This window comes from Anolis sagrei, chromosome 3 (genome assembly GCF_037176765.1).
Source record: "Anolis sagrei isolate rAnoSag1 chromosome 3, rAnoSag1.mat, whole genome shotgun sequence".
Taxonomy (NCBI): domain Eukaryota; kingdom Metazoa; phylum Chordata; class Lepidosauria; order Squamata; family Dactyloidae; genus Anolis; species Anolis sagrei.
In genome coordinates, this window is record NC_090023.1 from 109884704 (window position 1) to 109903514 (window position 18811).

The following is an 18811-nucleotide window of genomic DNA, read 5'->3' on the forward strand; positions in this document are numbered from 1 at the left end:
TTCAGAATAATAATAATAAGAAGAAAATGTCTTAATCAAAACTAGTCTAATGAGATAGATAAGATAGTCAGTGTAGCGCCTTCTTCAGGTGTGATTATACAATTCATCTGTATGAATTTTGTCCCATAATACTTACACCTACATCTTGAATTTAGCTTATTTGCTTGTATCAATTAATGTAAATGATAATTATGAAGTGCATATATTTAAAATTTCTTATTTGTGCCATTTATCTAGCTTGTAATACAGGTTCACTGTAACTAAACTAAGCCACAACAATTCATGTTTTGTCTTAGTTCATACTTACGGCTGTTTTAATACATTCTCTGTAAGGATTTTCTGAAGATACAAAAATTTAAGCTGTGCACAGCAACTCATTAATAAAGGTAAAGGTTAAGGTTTCCCCGACATTAAGTCTAGTCATGTCTTACTCTGGAGGCTGGTGCTCATCTCCATTTCTAAGCTGAAGAGCTGTCGTTATCCGTAGACACTTCCAAGATTATGTGGCCAACATGACTGCATGGAGCACCGTTATCTTCCCGCAGAAGCAATACTTATTGATCTACTCACACTTGCATGTTTTCGAACTACAAGGTTGACAGAAGTTGGGGCTAACACTATGAGCATCTAGATTCGAACTGCCAACCTTTTGGTCAGCAAGCAGCTCTGCGGTTTAACCCTCTGCGCCACCAGGGGGCAACTCATAGATAACATGATTTAAAAAAAACATGACCATGATCTGTTTACAGTACAAAAGTTATATGAGTCTTTGGCCACAATCCAGCCCATTGATTTAACAGCCGCAAGCAAACTGTATCGTGTTGGAAACTGTGATCCGTGCCAGTGAAAAAAAATTGCACTGTTTGGAGAGTCAGTATCTGCTCTGCATTTTTTTAGCATTTCAAATGTTTCTGCTACTGATAGGTGAGAAGGTAACGATCAGATATCTGTGAATCTGAGTCATGCTTCTCACTTTGCAACACTAATTAAAGAGAGTGGAGAGAGAGAGAGAGAGAGAGAGAGAGAGAGAGAGAGAGAGAGATTTTAAATGGGTCAACACTTACCAGACTTCTATACTGGCCCTGAAAAAGTTTTGAAGTTCTGCTGTGTAAAGACTGGGAGCCTAAAGAATCAAACGACTTTATCCGATGAGACGATGGCCTCGCACATACAGAATCACTTCCCAGCCCAATGTCTGAAAATATGACCATGAACCAAGAAGTTCAGAAACAACACATACAGAAATACATTTAAACTTGATCATGTAAAATCGGAAACTGGATGTCACAGAAAGATGTACATAAAAGCAGAATCTTTCACATAACTATATGTAAATAGTTTTTTATGACAATTGGAGATGGTGCAATGACCACCAAAAAAGGGGGGAAAACAACTGGAGAAGATAGATTCAAGCACTTAGGATGCTTCAAAGAAGCTACTTGACTTGAGTTTAAACTCAAAGGGGTGTGGGAAACGGCATTCTGAAAACTCACGTCTCCAAGCCCAATTTTTTCTGCTCAAAATATCCTTTAAACTGCAAATGCAGAATACCCACAGTGTTCTATCCTCTGCTATGATGCTCTCATTAAGATGAATGAAGATGTACATCAAAATCCACATTAGAATATGAAACCATCTGCAGTATGCAGTTCCTGATCCCACAAGTGATACATGCTGCTTTCAGGAGAGAATTTCGACAAATGAAGGAAACTGGGGGCAGGCAGAACAGGTAAATTTCCCTTCCTTTCTATCTTTCTGTCATCATCTTCAGGAATGGAATGCAACCAAACCAACAAATTAACCCCATTATGAAATTTATTTTTTTACTATTTAATTCAGTCATTCTGGAAAACATCTTTTCTTTCTGGGTTTTTTTTTCTTTCAAGGGGGTGGCATTAACATAAAAGATAGGTGAAGGTTTCCAAGAATGGAGCAGCACCTTACATGCACCGAAATCTTTCTTATCAATGACAACTTAAGTTATTAAAAATTGTATTTGGGTCACAGAACCATTTATTTGGAAACTCAAACAACCTCCTGGCGAATTTCCAACCAGAACAGTAAGAAAAAGATGAATGTAGGTTAAAAACATGCTGCTGTTAAGAAAACTGAACACAAGCAAATAAACAGAACTAAGGAAATAGAGCTATTTGCAAGACTATGAAATGAATATTTGCAAGACTATGAGATGGATTCTGCTTACCTGCTGTGACTTTATTTAGTGCAACTAAAGAGCTGAGCACCTTGTTGAAGTTCTGTCCTTGATACAAATCATTTGCATCAAAGGTCTAGAAAAAAAGAAACAAGACACATTATGACAATCTAGAAAAAAAGTAAGTTTTTCTAAATGCTAAAATGCCATAAATTTCTACAAACAGATTCTCTCTCACGCAGACTAATACAAAGAGATACACATACACAGATAGAGAGATTCCAATTGCATCTGAAAGAGCTATCACTAGCCTTTAAAAGAGGTTAAGGAATACTGGACTCAGTATCTGAGTCCAGATGCAATTGTTGGACTGTAATTCCCATCAGTCCAAGTCAGAACAGCCAAAAATGGGGAATAATGGGAGTTGTCATCCAACAACATCTGGTGTGCCAAAGATTGTGCACCTGTTTCAACAGCTTGATGGTCCGCGGCCTATATTACTTGTCTTCTTCCTCATGAACTTCCCACATCCTTATACAATATATGCCACAGAAATGTCAGTATCTGAGCCCTTTTTAGACCAATAGAATCTGTAAGGGTGCAAGCCAGTCTCTGATTTGTTTGCACAACACATTTCGAAGTAGGGGATTCACAAGGTTCTTCCAATTCTATGTATTTTATTTATTATTTATTTAAAGCATTTATATTCCGCCCTTCTCACTCCGAAGGGGACTCAGGGCAGAGCACAACATATAAACGGCAAACATTCAATGCTGAAACATATTAGACCATATACATAAAAAAGCAATAAAATAACTTATATTGACGTTAAAATCCACTAGTTAAAACTGTCTCAACAACCATATCGAATTTGGTTGGCATACTAAGGGTTCCTATCGCTGCCTCATTGCACAGTCCCAATCCTACACAGACATCTAAAAACATGGTTATTCCACGGCTGAGTGAGAGACATTAAATTTACCTGGGGAATGAATGATGTTATTCTGCTTCAGTAAATGTTAGGGAGACCCTTGGAGCAGCATGTTTAAACTGGAGGGAAATGGGCTCAAATCCTGACACTCAGCTGCTACCTAGTAATCGCAGAACAATTACCACTAGTGTTAGTGAATTTGAAGATTTGGAGGAAGATGGGAAGGTGGGAGTATATGAACTGCTTTAAGTTTTCACAAAGAACGTTTAATTAATTACAGATGCTGCCAAAACCTTTATTAATCAATGTCTTTTTTATTATGATGTTGGTTGTCTTTGTTGTGGCTGGCTCCCACATCATATTTTGATACTCTGTACACCACACGAGAGCTAATTACGGCAGAAAACTACATCCTACAGCATTGAAGAAATAAACAAAGAACAACTCCCTTGCCCCCAAAATAGGCACAACATATTCAGAATCCAGAATCCAGATCCTATACATATTTACTCAAATGAAGACGCACTCATTTCAATTAGGTTTTTCTTTTTTTTTAAATGTATGCGAAGGAATGCATGTGTGTTTGTGTTTAAGAGTCTTTCACAGATGTTTGAGTGTTTCTGCTTAAATAATGTGCCATATATGGAAGATTGCCATGTAGAAGGAAGAAAAGTTTAGTGCTTTTTCTTTTTACATTAATTCTAAATTACAGTGAACTTGAAATGTCTGCCCAGCAAGGCAATCCTAAAAGAGCATATGCTTAGGAATAAGCTCTGGTGACGTTAGTGGGAGTTACTTCAGAGTAGACACACATAGGAGCAAGCTGCTGGTGACATTTGAGAACAGATGCTATGACCTCATCTGAACATGTTAAACAAAGGGAGTTTTCACATGTGGGGCCAGAAATGGGGTAGCATGCTTCTGGACAGAAGTTTTACATTTGCATTCAGATTAACTGTAGTTTAGAACTAATGTAAACAGAAAAAAATAAAAAGAAAAACCATGCCCGCTTCACATTTAACTTCTCTTCTTGACTCCCACATAGAAAACTACCATAAATGGCATATGTATTTAAGCAGAAACACCCAAATACCATTAAATACTGTCAAGCACACAGATTAAACACATTTCTCTCTCTTTTGTATATATTACAGATAGATAGCAAATCAAATATGGTCTTCTTGGCCCCTCCGTATCTGTTGTCTTACGAACAGCAGAAAAAAGGGTTAATTGCTCGTCTTTCATCGAAGCCAGAAGGAAACTCTTGAGTTCATGCACTATCAGAAACCATTTACCAAGGAAGGAAAGAAATTACTTCGTTTTCAACAAAGAGCTAGACAGTTCTTTAATATAACCTCACCATACATGTCTTATGAACAAGAATATTGACACAACAGAAAAAGTGTATGGATAATTAAGTAGTATGATGATTGATAAGGAAATTGTTTAAAAACATCTGTGACATAGGGAACGATGGTAGATAGGGTAAGGCAAGAAATTAGATTATTTGTTATTTTTTTAACAGAAAAGAACAAAAGAAAGGCAGCACCCAAACACCAATCAAGGAACATGAAAGGCACTGTAGACTAATTCAAACAGAGAAACCAGCCCGAGCAGAGCACTTGAAGGACCAGCCTGGACACCAGATATTATTTGAGAACACAGAAATGCTGGACCACTCTAACAACTACCATGTCAGACTGCAGAGAGAAGCCACTGAAATCCAGAAGCATGTGGACAATTTCAACAGAAAGAAGGAAACAAAGACAATGAACAACATCTGGCTACCAGTATTTACAAAAAACTCTAAAATTGAAACAGTAAATACAGAACAAATCTCAAAAACAGGGGAACTCCAGAGAAGTAACGATCAGGACCACCTAATCACCTCTCAACAAAGAATCCCCCCAGGTAGTAACAAGCCACACCTAAAAACTGTCAGGCCATCAAATGCTAATCAAGGTGGTCAATTGAAACATTCACACCTAGCTCCTACAGACAAGAGTTCTTTCTCCTACTATGGACGTTCCACAGATACATAAACCCAATTTTCCTAGTTTCCAAGAAACAATCAAGGCCAACTAACACCTCCCAACAAAGGATTCCCCAGGAAGGAAACAGCCAAGCTTTGAAGCTGCAAGGCCATTCAATGCTAATCAAGGTTGCCAACTGCAACATTCACACTTGCCTCAAGCAGACAAGAGTTCTTTCTCCACCCTGGACATTCCACAGATATATAAACCTCACTTGTCTAGTTTCCAACAGACCCCTCAACCTCTGGGGGTACCTGCCATAAATGTGGGTGAAACGTCAGAAGATAATGCTTCTGGAACATAACCATACAGCCCAGAAAACTCACAGCAACCCAAAAAAACAGGCAGTTTTTTTAAAAAAATGAGCCTTCACTAAGATTTCACGTAAATGCTATGCAAACCGAAAATGTCAGCCTTCACTTTTTGTTAAATGTTTATAGACAAAGAACAGTGAAGTCCAACTTCAGAAAAGTACTGAAACAAACAGCACTTAGTAATCATCTATAACAAAAGACGCAAGGCTGGAGGCTTATTAATATTATGCCCAGGCAGGATGGATCTTCCCAGAGGTTTTCCTTTCCTAAAAAAAAATCCCATCCCGGTGCCTCCAATATGATAGCAAGATAATGATGGCTATGTGTTATGATGAAGTGAACACTGCTTGTCTTTAAACTTTCCTTTCAATTAAAGCTGCCACCAACCTAAGGTGTTTTAGGATTTTTTTAAAAAACTATTTGAGGTGAACTTTACCCACTCCTGCCAACCCTGCTTTTATCCCTGGCTCCCAAACAACTGTTTGTTGAGAGGCTTTTCCATAGTAACAGGGTGTTAAAAAGGCTGGAACTATCCCAAAGGCTTGATGATGGAATGGTGTACAGTAGAGACTTTGTTGAAAGTCAAATAGAATAAATTTTATTTTAAAAACAGACAACTAACCACTCCTGAGAGGTATGAAAAGCATGACTTGTTACAAAAGTACTTCAGCTTGATTGGTTGCTTGAACAGTCCTCTTCACTTTGTTTCAGACAGAGCTAACCAAACAGAACTAACTGTTGGTAACAAAATCCTCGCTCTCTTTCGGAGAATAGTGAGGGGTCTGACTAGCCTATCTAGGTAGCCCCTGGGTTATTAACGAACTCTACCCTAGAGTTCTCCCTGTTAACTAACCCAGCCTGGAGAGCCAATCTCTTGTGCTAACTCTCACAAGAGATCAGACTGCTGTCTGACCTTTTTCCTGTCAGCTCACAGTACTGTCTAACACAGACACTCTCTCTCCTAGCTCTCTCCCTCAAAACCCAGTTTCAAACTCTACATCTTCACACACCAGCTCCCAGCTCTCACTGAAGCTACCTTCTTTCCCTCCTCAGACTTGGCTCCTCCCAACTGCTCTGGCTAATCCTAGGAGTCTCTAAACTCCTCCCCTCTTCCAACCATCCTCACTCAAGATGGCTGCCTCCCTAGCATTCCCTCCTAAAATGGAGGCCTGCCTTACTGTTATCCAGGCTCCCTTTCCGGCCTACCAGGTAGGATTCACCACATCATCCTTTACCATTAAATTTCAGAGTCTGGCTAGAACCAAAAGTAGATTTGTCCCCTGCCATGCGTTGCTGTGGCCCAGTCTGTGTATATGTGTATTGTATGTTTATATATGTGTATGTATATATTAGTGTATATGTGGTTACGCTCATGTATTCTAATGTTGTTGGGGTTTTTTTGCTTTTTAAGTCTATTCTGCTGTGTTTTCTAGTGTTTTTATGAGTGATGGTCACTTGTTGGCCTGATAGGTGTATGGCGTCCAAATTTGGTGTCAATTCGTCCAGTGGTTTTTGAGTTATGTTAATCCCACAAACAAATATTACATTTTTATTTATATAGATATGTAAAAAGCATCATATAATCCTAATGCCAGCAATTGGGGAAGGGAAAGTACAAGAAGCCATGTTTAGAGTAGAATAACTGAAATCAACATTGCTTTACTTTTATATGGGTAATTTAAGACCTTTCCATTTCAATGGGTTTACTCCAGATATGACTCATCCTAGAGTGAGCTGTCTGAGTTGCGATGTAAGACTCATGGTACTTTATCCAGAAAGTACAGGGTGAGGCAGCGTAACTTCCTTTTTTTCAAAACTTAATCAAACCCATTGTATGAATCAGAATTTTTTATATAATGTAGGCACATACCTAAAGTTTTGTTTTACGTAGTTTTGAAGACCAAATTAGGTAGGTGACATCCCCCATTCTCAATACACTGAGTAAACCGATTTCTGGTGTTTGTCATGACTCTTGCCAGCATAGCAGGCATTATGTAGGCAATTTCTTCCTGGATGTTGGTCTTCAAATCTTATAGGGTCCTTGACTGTTCACATAAACATGGGATTTCAAAAAACCCCATAGAAAAAAATCACAAGGGGCCAAATCTGGAGAGCAGGCCGGCCACTCCAAATTTGCTCGAAAAGTTGGCCTCAACGGCAAAAGCACACTCCTCACTGTTCCAACGCATGATGGCGACTAACTGTGTCAGGACAAAACTTTATACTCCTGCCTCTCGAATGAGACCACTAGCGCTCCGCTACGTCTTCAACCGTCTGAATGGCGCTCATTTTAAAAAAGGAAGATATGCTGCCTCACCCTATATTTAAAACTAGTCATTCTGCCAAAAAAAGTTCAAAGAAGCATTTTATTTTTCTCTTTTCCGTTTTTTAAATATTGCAGAGCAAAGACCTCCATAAATGTCCCAAGCATTTCCCACCACTCCCCTGTCACAATGAAGATTAATATGTGTAGTCACAAACAGCCACGGAAACTTTCCCCCTCCGATCAAGAAGTAAACTCACACCTTTGTCTCTGCAGATGACTTTATACAAATATATATGTACAGAGTTAATTTACAGTGGCTGAAGACTGAAACACTTCTCCAGCCTTCTTTTCCTGATACTTCCAGATAACTGGAGAGTTCTTACTTGCAGCAGACTGGTTTTGTAATCCAATTCTTCTTGATACTCCAACCTTCAATCTCCTCAAGACACAAGCCTCTCAGAACTCCAACCTTCTAACTCCTAAGCAAACTCCAACTCCTATTACCCCAGCTCTTACTGCTTGCTGCCCTGATCCTTACACTACTTGTTACTTAAGAAATAATAAAAACTCTAAAATCCCCATCCTGTTATACACACTATAAAGTCTCTAAAAAAGCACTTCGTTGAACTATAATGTATACAAAACCAGTTTCTGCACCCACAGCACTAGGGATTAGAACACCCACACTTTTCCATCTCTAACATGAACAGACAGGAAAACACAAATGAGCAACCATGTTTTATAAATCTGCATGCCCAATAACCACAAAGTAATCTTCTATTTTTAAAATAGTATGATTCAAACGCACACATACACACCTGTATTTTCAGAAACTCTTAAATAAAGCAAAAGCATGGAAGTTCCTCAAGTCTAAAGAATACTCAAATACCAATTAATAGACAACTTTCTGCCTATTCATATTATTTATAAATAGATTTGCAGAACAGTCTGGTAACAAAATAATCTCTAAAAAGCAAGTAAAAGCCTCACCTTCATTGTGGGTTTGCAATGGAAAAAAAAATCCACCAAGTCAGTCCGTTAAAAGAAATCAAGAAAAACAGGATGTGAAGAGGCCAATGTTTCCTGCCAGAATGAGACTATCTGGGATATACTGGGAGTCAACTGACTGGCTCATCCAATCCCCTAGTCTGCACTGGACAACAGGAAATCAAACAATAGGATGACAAATGTGGAATAGGAAAAGAGGCCTCCATATACATAATGGTTTTAAGGATCTGATTTCCTGTCATGTGAGTGTTTTAATACATAGGATAATGAACATATACAATAGATAAAAATTAACTGTTTCACAAAGATGGAAATTAATGTACTATTCAGAATGTCCATACACAAAAACTATCATTTATCCCTGGATTCACCCATCCACATCTTGAAAATATCCCCTCACCAAAATATATTCCAAAAAGCAAACCCGGATGTTGCTATTTTACATAACGAACACTGTTTTATTACACAATTGTATATATTGGGACTTAAGAACCCATGGATTTTGGTATCAACACAGGGTCCTAGAACCAAACCACAGCAGATGCTTAAGGGCTTGCTGTTAATTGCAAATAATTTATCATAATTTATGTGGCAACATTAGCTACCTGGTTATACGTATAACTATTGTATAAAGATTACTGTAAAAATAAAGATTCTGGGAGCTTTATAATTTTTAAAGAACCTTTCCAAACTCTAAAAAAACAAGTAATATGTCACCAAGAAAAATAGCTGCTCCTCAAGTAGGCAGACCTCTAGTCAGGTCTCTGCAGAGACACCTACAGGCAGTATGGCCAAAACCAACTTCATAAAATGGACTGCAGGCAGTTCCTGAGTTATAAACATCAGACATACATACGACACCTAGTTATGAATGGATGTGAGACAACAGGAAGTAAGATGAGATCTATCCCTGGGAAGGGAAATTCACGCCTGGAAGAGCTATCATGGGAAAAAAGTTTCTCCACTGAAACTTTCTCAGCAATCCTTGTTTTCATGACAACCTAAAATTCTGAAAGTCCAATTGTCACAGGGACAGAAAGTGAGGTGAAAATCTTCTGAACAGGGACACAGACAGCAAAACAATCGCTATAGGGCTGTTAACCCTGCCCTATGCTGTCCAAAGCTTTTTAAAAAAAAATGGCTGGAGGTACACTTAAAATGTACCTGTTTTTATATGCAAATTCAACTTAAGAACAAACCAAGGGATTGCCTGCATTTGGACCAGCTATGGCTTTTTTATTCCAATGGGCATTGGCAGGTAAATACAGAGAAATACAGACTAGCCATGGAGATGATTTACCATACTGAGAGGCATGGTCCTGCTGAAACAGAGCATACCTTACTATTTGGCAAAGTAGGACAGCTCCCTCAGGCAGTATATTAATCATAAAATGCAGTGAAAGATTGTTTATTTTGTGGGTTGTTCTGCTTCTAGTGGCTAGATTCTTTTGGCTGGCTTTGTGTACATTGACAGGGCTTTCTGACCTGCATTCAGCATGTTTCCAGAGAGGTGGCAATTAAAGCTATGTTCCTAAAGGACTTGACTTTAAGACATGTTGGGTTCAATACACAGTGCGTATCCCAAGGCTTCTGCATACTTTTTATCAGGGAAAGGCAACTTCCCTCTTTTCCACTCTTCTGAAGCCTTCTTTCCTACAAAACCACGTTTCTCCTGAACTAATATTTACCATGCGTTTCACCTATCCACAGTTTCACTTGTTCACATAAGCCTCTTGTACAAGTTATGCTGTGTTGTTGGTACTTCCACCATTCATTCCATTGAAAATAATAGGTTTCGATATTATCTGTGATTTTATTTATCCACGAGAAGTATAGGAATATATCTCCTATTGCTATTGGGGTCATGCTGTATACCCAAATAAATGTGTGTGTGTGTGTGTGTGTATTTAGGCTTAGTTTATTGCTTTATATTAGAAAATTATGAGATTCTTTTTTAAAAGTGTGCAAAGGGAAAAGGTAATATTTTCTGTTCCTTAAAAACTATCTATTCTACAGTATGAAGAAAAGAGTTTTATTCAGTTTCATGGCACACATCACCTACCTCTCCAAGAAACTATATAACAGGTCCAAGCAGGACATTGTTCCTCTCCTTTTCCAATAACTCTGAAAGGCTATAAAAAGTAGATGTTATTTGTATACAAACAGGCACACTTCTGCATGTGTTGCATCCCCCCAACCCCACTGGCATAACTGATCTTCTGAACTGTCAGGCAGTAGACCATTCAAGTTCATCATCACGAGCAATGATAATTAAAATATCCAATATCATGCGACAAAATGATTCAGCCTCTTCAGCTCTTCAGACATTGGAAATTGTCGTAAAGCAGTAAAGAACAAATATTTGTGTGAGAGACATGACATGTCTCACATCCCATAAATTGTTCAGTACATATAACAGTCACACTGCCATGTCATGCAGAACAATTTCAAAAGCAACACAAGTACTAAACATTGGGACAAGAAGTGCGAAGTGCTCAACAACAATGTTGAGTGCAAAGTGCTCAACAACAACAATGACATCCTTATATCTTTTACAGAGAAAAAGAGGTCTGTGTACAAACACTCCAAAGGAAAAAATCATTTCAAGATCTTACACTTACATTTAGGATTATCTTCACCTACCCAACATGCCCTACACAGTTATTTCATTATCAGCCTGCTGTCTCAGCTCCAAAGTACTACAGATCCTTAAAAATTGGACCACCACACTCTTCTAATCATATGCCCAATTGTAACTGAATCTCTGTAGTTATTTTTACATGGTAATGCTCACCAAGCTATACAATACAAGACATTTTAAGCATCTTCTTTCATCACTATTTAATAGCTTACAATTATTTAATATTTCAAGCATTACAATTTTTCAAAACATTTAATTGTGCTGTAAAGCAGTGGTGAAAACCATGTCCAGAATATTAAGGCACAAGTCTAATAATCTTTCATTACCAGCTATACTGGATAGCATCGATTGAAGTTGCAGTCTCAACAATATCCAGAAAGCTATTTATTCTACAGTCCTGTTTATAAAGCATCCTCATCTAGCCCGGTACAGGATATTTTAACAAAACCAATTAACATTCTACAGAGATGAGAGTGTAACCAGTCACAATTCCAAACAAGCCTCCCCTTTCTTCCAAATGTCTATGCCCTTTTCTAACTTCCCATGTTTCAAAATTGTGCCACCTAAAGAAGATGCTGTCTGAAAATATTATGCTTGCATCCTTCTCCATACTGTAAATTTTCCTATGTAAAGGGATTTTGCATTTGTGCAGAACAAAATTTAGTCAATAAATTCATGCTTACCACCTAACAAAACACTCCAGAGAGTCCTTTATAACTTTAATGAGAATTGGGTCAAAATTAAATCAGTAAGTATTTTGGAACTTCTGGTAATTACAATTCTGTGGTCCTCTTTCATATAAAATTCTCAATAGCCTCACTCTCCAAATGATAACTTCCAAGATTGTTTTGCATAAACAGTGATAAATATATATTCCTACAAGTTGCAGTGTTGATTGTTGCCTTCACCTTCTCATGCACATCCCCAATATAACCTCCATGTCAAACATTTATTTGGCAACCCATATTTGCCTGCTGTGTGGTTGTTTCCATCCTACATATTTGCTTTAATGTACAACTTGTATTGAAACATGCTTTCCTTATGAAAGAGACAGAATATCAAACTATATACTTTATAAACTTACAAATTAGCACAGCAAACTATCTTAAGATGGAACAATAAATATAAGATCTGTATACAGGGTTGTACTTTCATCAAAGAAGTCAACAGCATTATGGTATCTAGAGAGTGAATTGGTAAGGAACTGCAAATTAAATATAATACAAAATAGGGCACCGGTACCTTTTCTCTAACATTGTCTTCAGGTATCCACTATTTTAACTTAATTCACAAATTAAAATGGAACATTCATGGTAATAAACCTCTTTACATTTCACAGACACCAAAAAATACAGTGTTTCACCAAACCACACAGTAACACATTCCTATCTCTTTTTGACTTCTTTTGCAAGTTGTAAGCGCTCATTCTGCATTTTGTATCTGTTGCTCAACTGATTTCTTAAAATAAAATTTTGACTAACAAATTTGAATTTCTTTATCTCAACAGAAAGACAAGTGCCAAAAATATGTCAAACAACCTACTATATGTCTTCAAACAGCACTTCCCTCTCAGCATACTAAACTAAATATTGCTTATGGTCAGAATTAGTAGTTTCGCTTTAAACACTGAAACAATTATTTATCAGGCAGGAGACCAAACAACATTACCATCTTCAACAAAATTACAATAATCATATTTTTTAAATCACATTTGTATTTCCCCTAAATATCCATGGATTTTAGATTTATGCAAATAATATCAGAGGATCATGTTACTACTATTGCTCATAAGCTTGCTTCAACAAGTTTGAAAGAACAAAAGCTATCATTCTATGAAGCATGGTAGGTATATTTCAGGCTGGAAGAGCTACAGAAATTGTTCTAATCTATCTTCTATCTTGCCATAATATTCTGGCCAGTGGTAACAGGATTGTATGAGAACTCTCACAAGGATACACATAATGGCTCAAGTAAACAATATCAAGCTACTATGTTCAAATCAAGTATCATTCTTAAAATTTATTAAAATGTAAAATTTATTTAAAATTGAAGGAATTTTGTAAAAATTTTAATTAGCAAGTGCTGTGCCTCTGAGATCTATTAAAATAAGAGTCATGAACCTAAAGGAAAGTTAAGATGCTCCAGGCAAAATGCTATGTCAAACAGCTGTGTAAGGAGGGAGTCAGAAGAGTTCATCATGAGTCACTGGCTATGAATCAGCAAATAGCGCCACTGCCAAAAGAATGGGGGAAAAGATATGGTTCTAATAAAAGAATTATATACACAGAAAATATCTGTCCTGTTGTCATTAAAGAAGTATTGCAGTTGACCCTCCACATCTGCACACTTGGCTTTAGTAGATTTTCTTATTTACAGGTTTGATGAAAACATGCTTTCTAGGAAACCTTTTGGAAGACCTTGAACACAGAATTGTGTTGGAAAATAGGGCCCTTCCACACAGCCCTATAGCCTAGAATATCAAGCCAGAAAATCCCACATTATCTGAATGTGGACTCAGACAACCCAGTTCAAAGCAGATATTCTGGAATATAGGGCTCTGTGAAAGGGCCCTTATAGATTTCTTGAGAGATGTTCTCTCAGGTTAAAAACATAGCATTGTTTTAAAATTTACAGTTTTTCACTTTTGTGGTGGTTTTATGCCCTTATCCCAACAACTTGGAAAGCCAACTATAATTACTACAGCACACCAGTTTTAAATGTCTCTAGCAGAGAAGCTCCTTTTTACTGAACCCTTTTCACACCTGCCCAGCCCATTCTTCTTCATCCATAACCTAGCTAAAAGGTTTTTTTAGCAGCATCAGCATTGAGGTTCTGGTGAGGGCTTGTTGGAGAAACTCAGACTTTTGATATTGAGTTGCAGCACTTTCTCTGTACTAAACAATGCAATGAACCAATCCACTATACAGAAAAAGCAGGATTCCATTCTAGCTGATCTTACTATAGCAGTGTGTGTCTGCCTACAATAGGCAACGTAAATGGCAGCTGCCTCCAGAATGTCCTATTGAGCATGTGAAAACAGAGATAAAGAGAGAAAATATGAGAAGCCTGATTCAGCATCTCCACTCTGTGTGTCACAAAAACAAAAGTCTGTGTTTGTCCACCAAAATGGAAATTTTAAGAAAAGTGGAGACTGAACTGGTTGTTTCATTTCACATAAGCATGTTGTTAATTAGAATAAAATGTCTGCTAAAACACGTTCAACTTCTTTTTGTGGCATAGGAACCGAACCTTTTTCTATTATTTGAATGTTATATCTGCCTCTGCTACCAAATCTTCTGTTAAGAAATAATGACCTGGAACACTCTGAATAACTGAAGAAAAACTAAAAAGTATAATTTACTATCAGCTCCTGCACTTTATCACTGTCCCCTGCCCTATAGATCTGGCATTCTAAATGATATTGTCCTTCTAGCCTTAATTTATTATCGACTTTTGCACTTTCTACCAGCCCGTCTTGAAACTATATTGCACAAGCTCCTACCCTCCGAGTCAGTATAGTATCATACTATTGGTTGTTTTATGATGTTATTTATAAATTGTATTGCATTGTGTTTTTAATTTATGTCTGTTCATGTAAGCCACCCCAAGTCCTTTCGGGGAAATGGAGTACAAAAATGTTGTTGTTGTTGTTGTTGTTATTATGCCTGAGATGGATTCGAGGATGTCGTGTATTAGTAAGGGTAACATCATGTGTCACTATTAGACAGAATATATATAACACATAGACCAGAGGTCCCCAAACGTAGGAAAAAGACAGCAGGTGCAGCAAAAAATTAGGAAAATAAGACATTAAAAATATTTATCTTCCTTTCCTTTCCATCAAGAAGCTCTAGGAAAAGAACTGCTAGCACTGACTACCAACAGGATTTTGGCCACACGTTCCAAAAAACCCTCCTCACTCACTCACCCATATATACCCACAAAAGGTCAAGAACTACACCAGCCCTGAACTAACACAAGTTACATTTCCTGGGAAAAGCCAAGAGTCACTCACACCTCACCTTCTGCCCTGGCCTTATTGATAGCCACCAGAACACATTAAGCACACTGGTGGTTAGAGCTGTTTGGCAGGAGAATATGTGTGGTGGAGTTTCCTTCTCTAGAGGTTTTTAAGCAGAGACCGGATAACTATCTGCTGATAGTGCTCTGACTGTATGTCCCTGCATGGCAGGGGGTTGGACTAGATGGTCCTTGTGGTTTCTTCCAACTTTATGATTCTAGGAGGCACCAGTTTAATTCTAAATCCTCCCACACATGGGGAGAGAGTTCTATAGTATTGCTCTGAAAACATTCACTTGCAGTTTGTGGATTAACCTTGTGACTTTGAAACAGAGTATTATGAAAGATAGTCGACATCATGTGAAGCTTCTATACAGAGATGACATGGCATGGCCATCCATCTGGAATGTTTTAGCTGTGGATTTGTGCACTGGAAGATGGTTGGATTAGTCATCCTTTGAATCACTTCCAGCTCTATAATTGCATGATTTCATGAACTGTGTGGACTAAATTGAACTTATTCTAGAGGAAACATACAGAGTGGATAGGGTTACATTCATGTTAGCCAAAATGCTCCTGCATAGCTCCTCCCAACATCAGGTGGAGCTGAAGTATTAATCCCTTCACATTTTCTTGGGTGAGGGGCCCAGGACCCCTGCAAAAGTGGGGAAAACCATGAATAAAAACATACTTTTTTCACTTGAGAGAACACCTCTAGGTATATCTAGGTCCTTCACACAACACCGTTGTCACCTGCACTGAAAACCTGGAGATTTCTAGAAAGCTGTTTTCTCCAAGAATCCCTAAATCTTGAAACGTTATGGGCTACTTCCAGAAGAAGTGACCATAGAGTCATACTCGAGGCCTTAGAGTTTCTTTGAGATAACATTTTAATCAGATCTGTGAACAATCAAAACAGCAAAAGTCAAACTGTAATAGAAATAGCATGCTAACTGAATTATCCAATAAAGACTTATAGATTAGTTTTCAAATACAGAATTCATAAACTGAGAAATTATGGGTTGCAATTCTTGCTCATAAAGGGCATAACAAAATTAAGACCCTTGGATGACATGTTATGCTTTCCATATGTTGTTTATAGCTTATTCAAAGTCAGGTTTAACTACAATTGCAGTTTTCCATTATATATAAACACAGGTACCATGTGCAATACAGAGCTACATATTCTTCTTAAGAAACTTTGCATATTACGATTTGCATGTTAAGACTGGTTATAACTATTTTAAATATATTTTAGTTAACTTTTTTAAAAGACTCAATTTAAAATTGTGAAAAGTCTGATTACCATTCATTTGAAGATGAAGACAGCACCAGAAAAAAGATAACTTCCACAAAACTCCATTCTACACAGCTGGGAGATTAACCAGAACTGTGAATCTACAGGTTTCCTTTTTTTTTTTTTTTTTTTGGGGGGGGGGGGGAGGATCATTTTTCTTTATCACAGTTGGATCAAAAATGCTTCATTTTGAGTTAATATCCACCCAGTGAAAAAAGGTAGATCTCTTTACAAACAGACTACAACCTTGAGCAATTGCAATAGCATAAGTACATTTGATTAGATGATCAATGGGAAGAATCGCCCTTTCCTCTCAATGTATGTATGGGAGCTGCTATTAACCCCCACCTCACATGCGTGCACACACATGCGCACACAACAAAATAGCACACGATTAAATCAACTAAAGGACAATTCAGAGTGCTGTTTGACACTTAACCCCAATCATGTTTTGTGCCCGATTTCTCATCCCTTGGTGCATATTTTGTCGAAGTCGTCGTCGTGTGCCTTCAGGCCACCTATGATATGTGGCAACCCTAAGACAATCCAATTATGTAGTTTTCTCAGCAAGATTTGTTCAGAAGGTATTACTGTTCCCATTTATTATTGTTGCAATCCTTAAATATGAGGGCTATTATAATCACAGTATCTACTTAGAAGGTTCCCACAGGGCTTCAACTTAACTTATTCCCAAGGAAGAACTGCAGGCAGCGTTTGTCCAAGGGGTTTCACTGTGTTGATTGATTTCGTAGTTTTATTTGTTTATGTATAATGAGGCATTGAATTTTTGCCTAGATATATGATGCACACCATTCTGAGTCCCTCACAGGTTGAGAAGAACAGGATAGAAATTAAGTAAATAAATAAATCGTTGTTCCTAGAAGGGCTGACAACCTTTATGGGATCTTCTTGGCAGCATCAATTCTGAGCTATCACTGGAGGGTGTTTTGTTTGGCAAGAGATGTCCAGGAGAGGGTTGCCTTTGGCATCCCTCTGAGGCCAGGAGAGGGATGCCAAAGGGTTCCCATGCCTTTATCATTCCCAGGAGGCATCAAATGACAATTGCTGGGTGCCTTCAGGTCATTTATGGCACATATGGACCCTATCATTGGGATTTCTTAGCAAGACCTGATCAGACCCTTTGTTCCCCTCTGAGGCTGAGGGAGTGTGACTTGCCCAAGGTTCCTTGGAATACTCAAAACACAATTGTGTTGAGGCCACTTAGGATGTATGGTTGGTAACACTATCACTGGCTTTTCTTGGCAAGTTGTGTTCAGAAGGGAAGTTTCCCTTTGGCTTCCTCTGAGGCCGAGAGAGCCCAAGCTCACCCATGAGTTTATCATTCCCGGGAGGCGTCAAATGACATTTGCTGGGTGCCTTCAGGTCATTTATGGCACATGGCATTGTGATTTCTTAGCAAGACCTGATCAGACCCTTTGCCTCCCCTGAGGCTGAGTGTGACTGCCCAAGGCCATCTGGCAGTGTTTCGTGCTTTTATGGTTCCTTGAAATACACAATTGTGCTGAGGCCACTTAAGACATGTGGTTGGCAACCCTATTATTGAGTTTTCTTGGCAAGTTGTTCGGAAGGGAAGTTTCCCCTTGGCGCCCCCTGAGGCTGAGAGAGTGTGACCTGTCCAGCGCATTCCCACAACCAAGACCAACGTGCATCTCCATTGTGGAATGAATGCGGTTTGGCACCGCTTTAACCGCCGCGGATTCCTGGGAGATGTAGTTTGACAAGGGCTTCGGTGCGCCACCAGACTACAACGCCTCCCAGGATCCAACAGCAAGGAGTCCTGGCAAACTGCGCCCATGCCACAGGGGAGACGCCGCCTCGCGCTCCAAAGTGTGCCCGGCGACACGCGTGCCGGTAACGCGTGCAGACGTGCACCTCCCTCACCTCCAGGCGCAGCGTGGCTCCGCAGGCGCGCAGGAACTCGCGGATGTTGCTCAGGCACTCGGCCTCGGTGCGCGGCTCCGGGTAGACCTGCAACAGAAGAGGGGAAGGGAAGGGAAGGAGTCAGGCGCGGATCCAGGCAGAACGGAGCACACAACCCGCTCTCCCGGAAGTAAACACGGCGGCAGGAAGTGACGTGCGCATGGCGTGGGGAGTCCTGGTCCTGCCCCCTCCCAATCCCACCCCCGCC

General features: G+C 38.9%; 1 protein-coding gene across 3 annotated transcripts in view; it reads right to left on the reverse strand.

Annotated features, from left to right (window-relative positions):
* ARHGEF7 (Rho guanine nucleotide exchange factor 7) overlaps positions 1-18811 on the reverse strand; it is a 117786-nt gene that overhangs the window by 75837 nt on the left and 23138 nt on the right. For all 3 annotated transcript variants that reach the window (XM_060769609.2, XM_060769610.2, XM_060769611.2), the window contains exons 2-4: positions 18565-18651; positions 2204-2288; positions 1065-1195 (exon numbers count right to left, since the gene is read on the reverse strand). In XM_060769609.2, coding sequence (XP_060625592.1) covers positions 1065-1195; positions 2204-2288; positions 18565-18651 — 303 coding nt within the window. The remainder of the gene's footprint in view (positions 1-1064; positions 1196-2203; positions 2289-18564; positions 18652-18811) is intronic.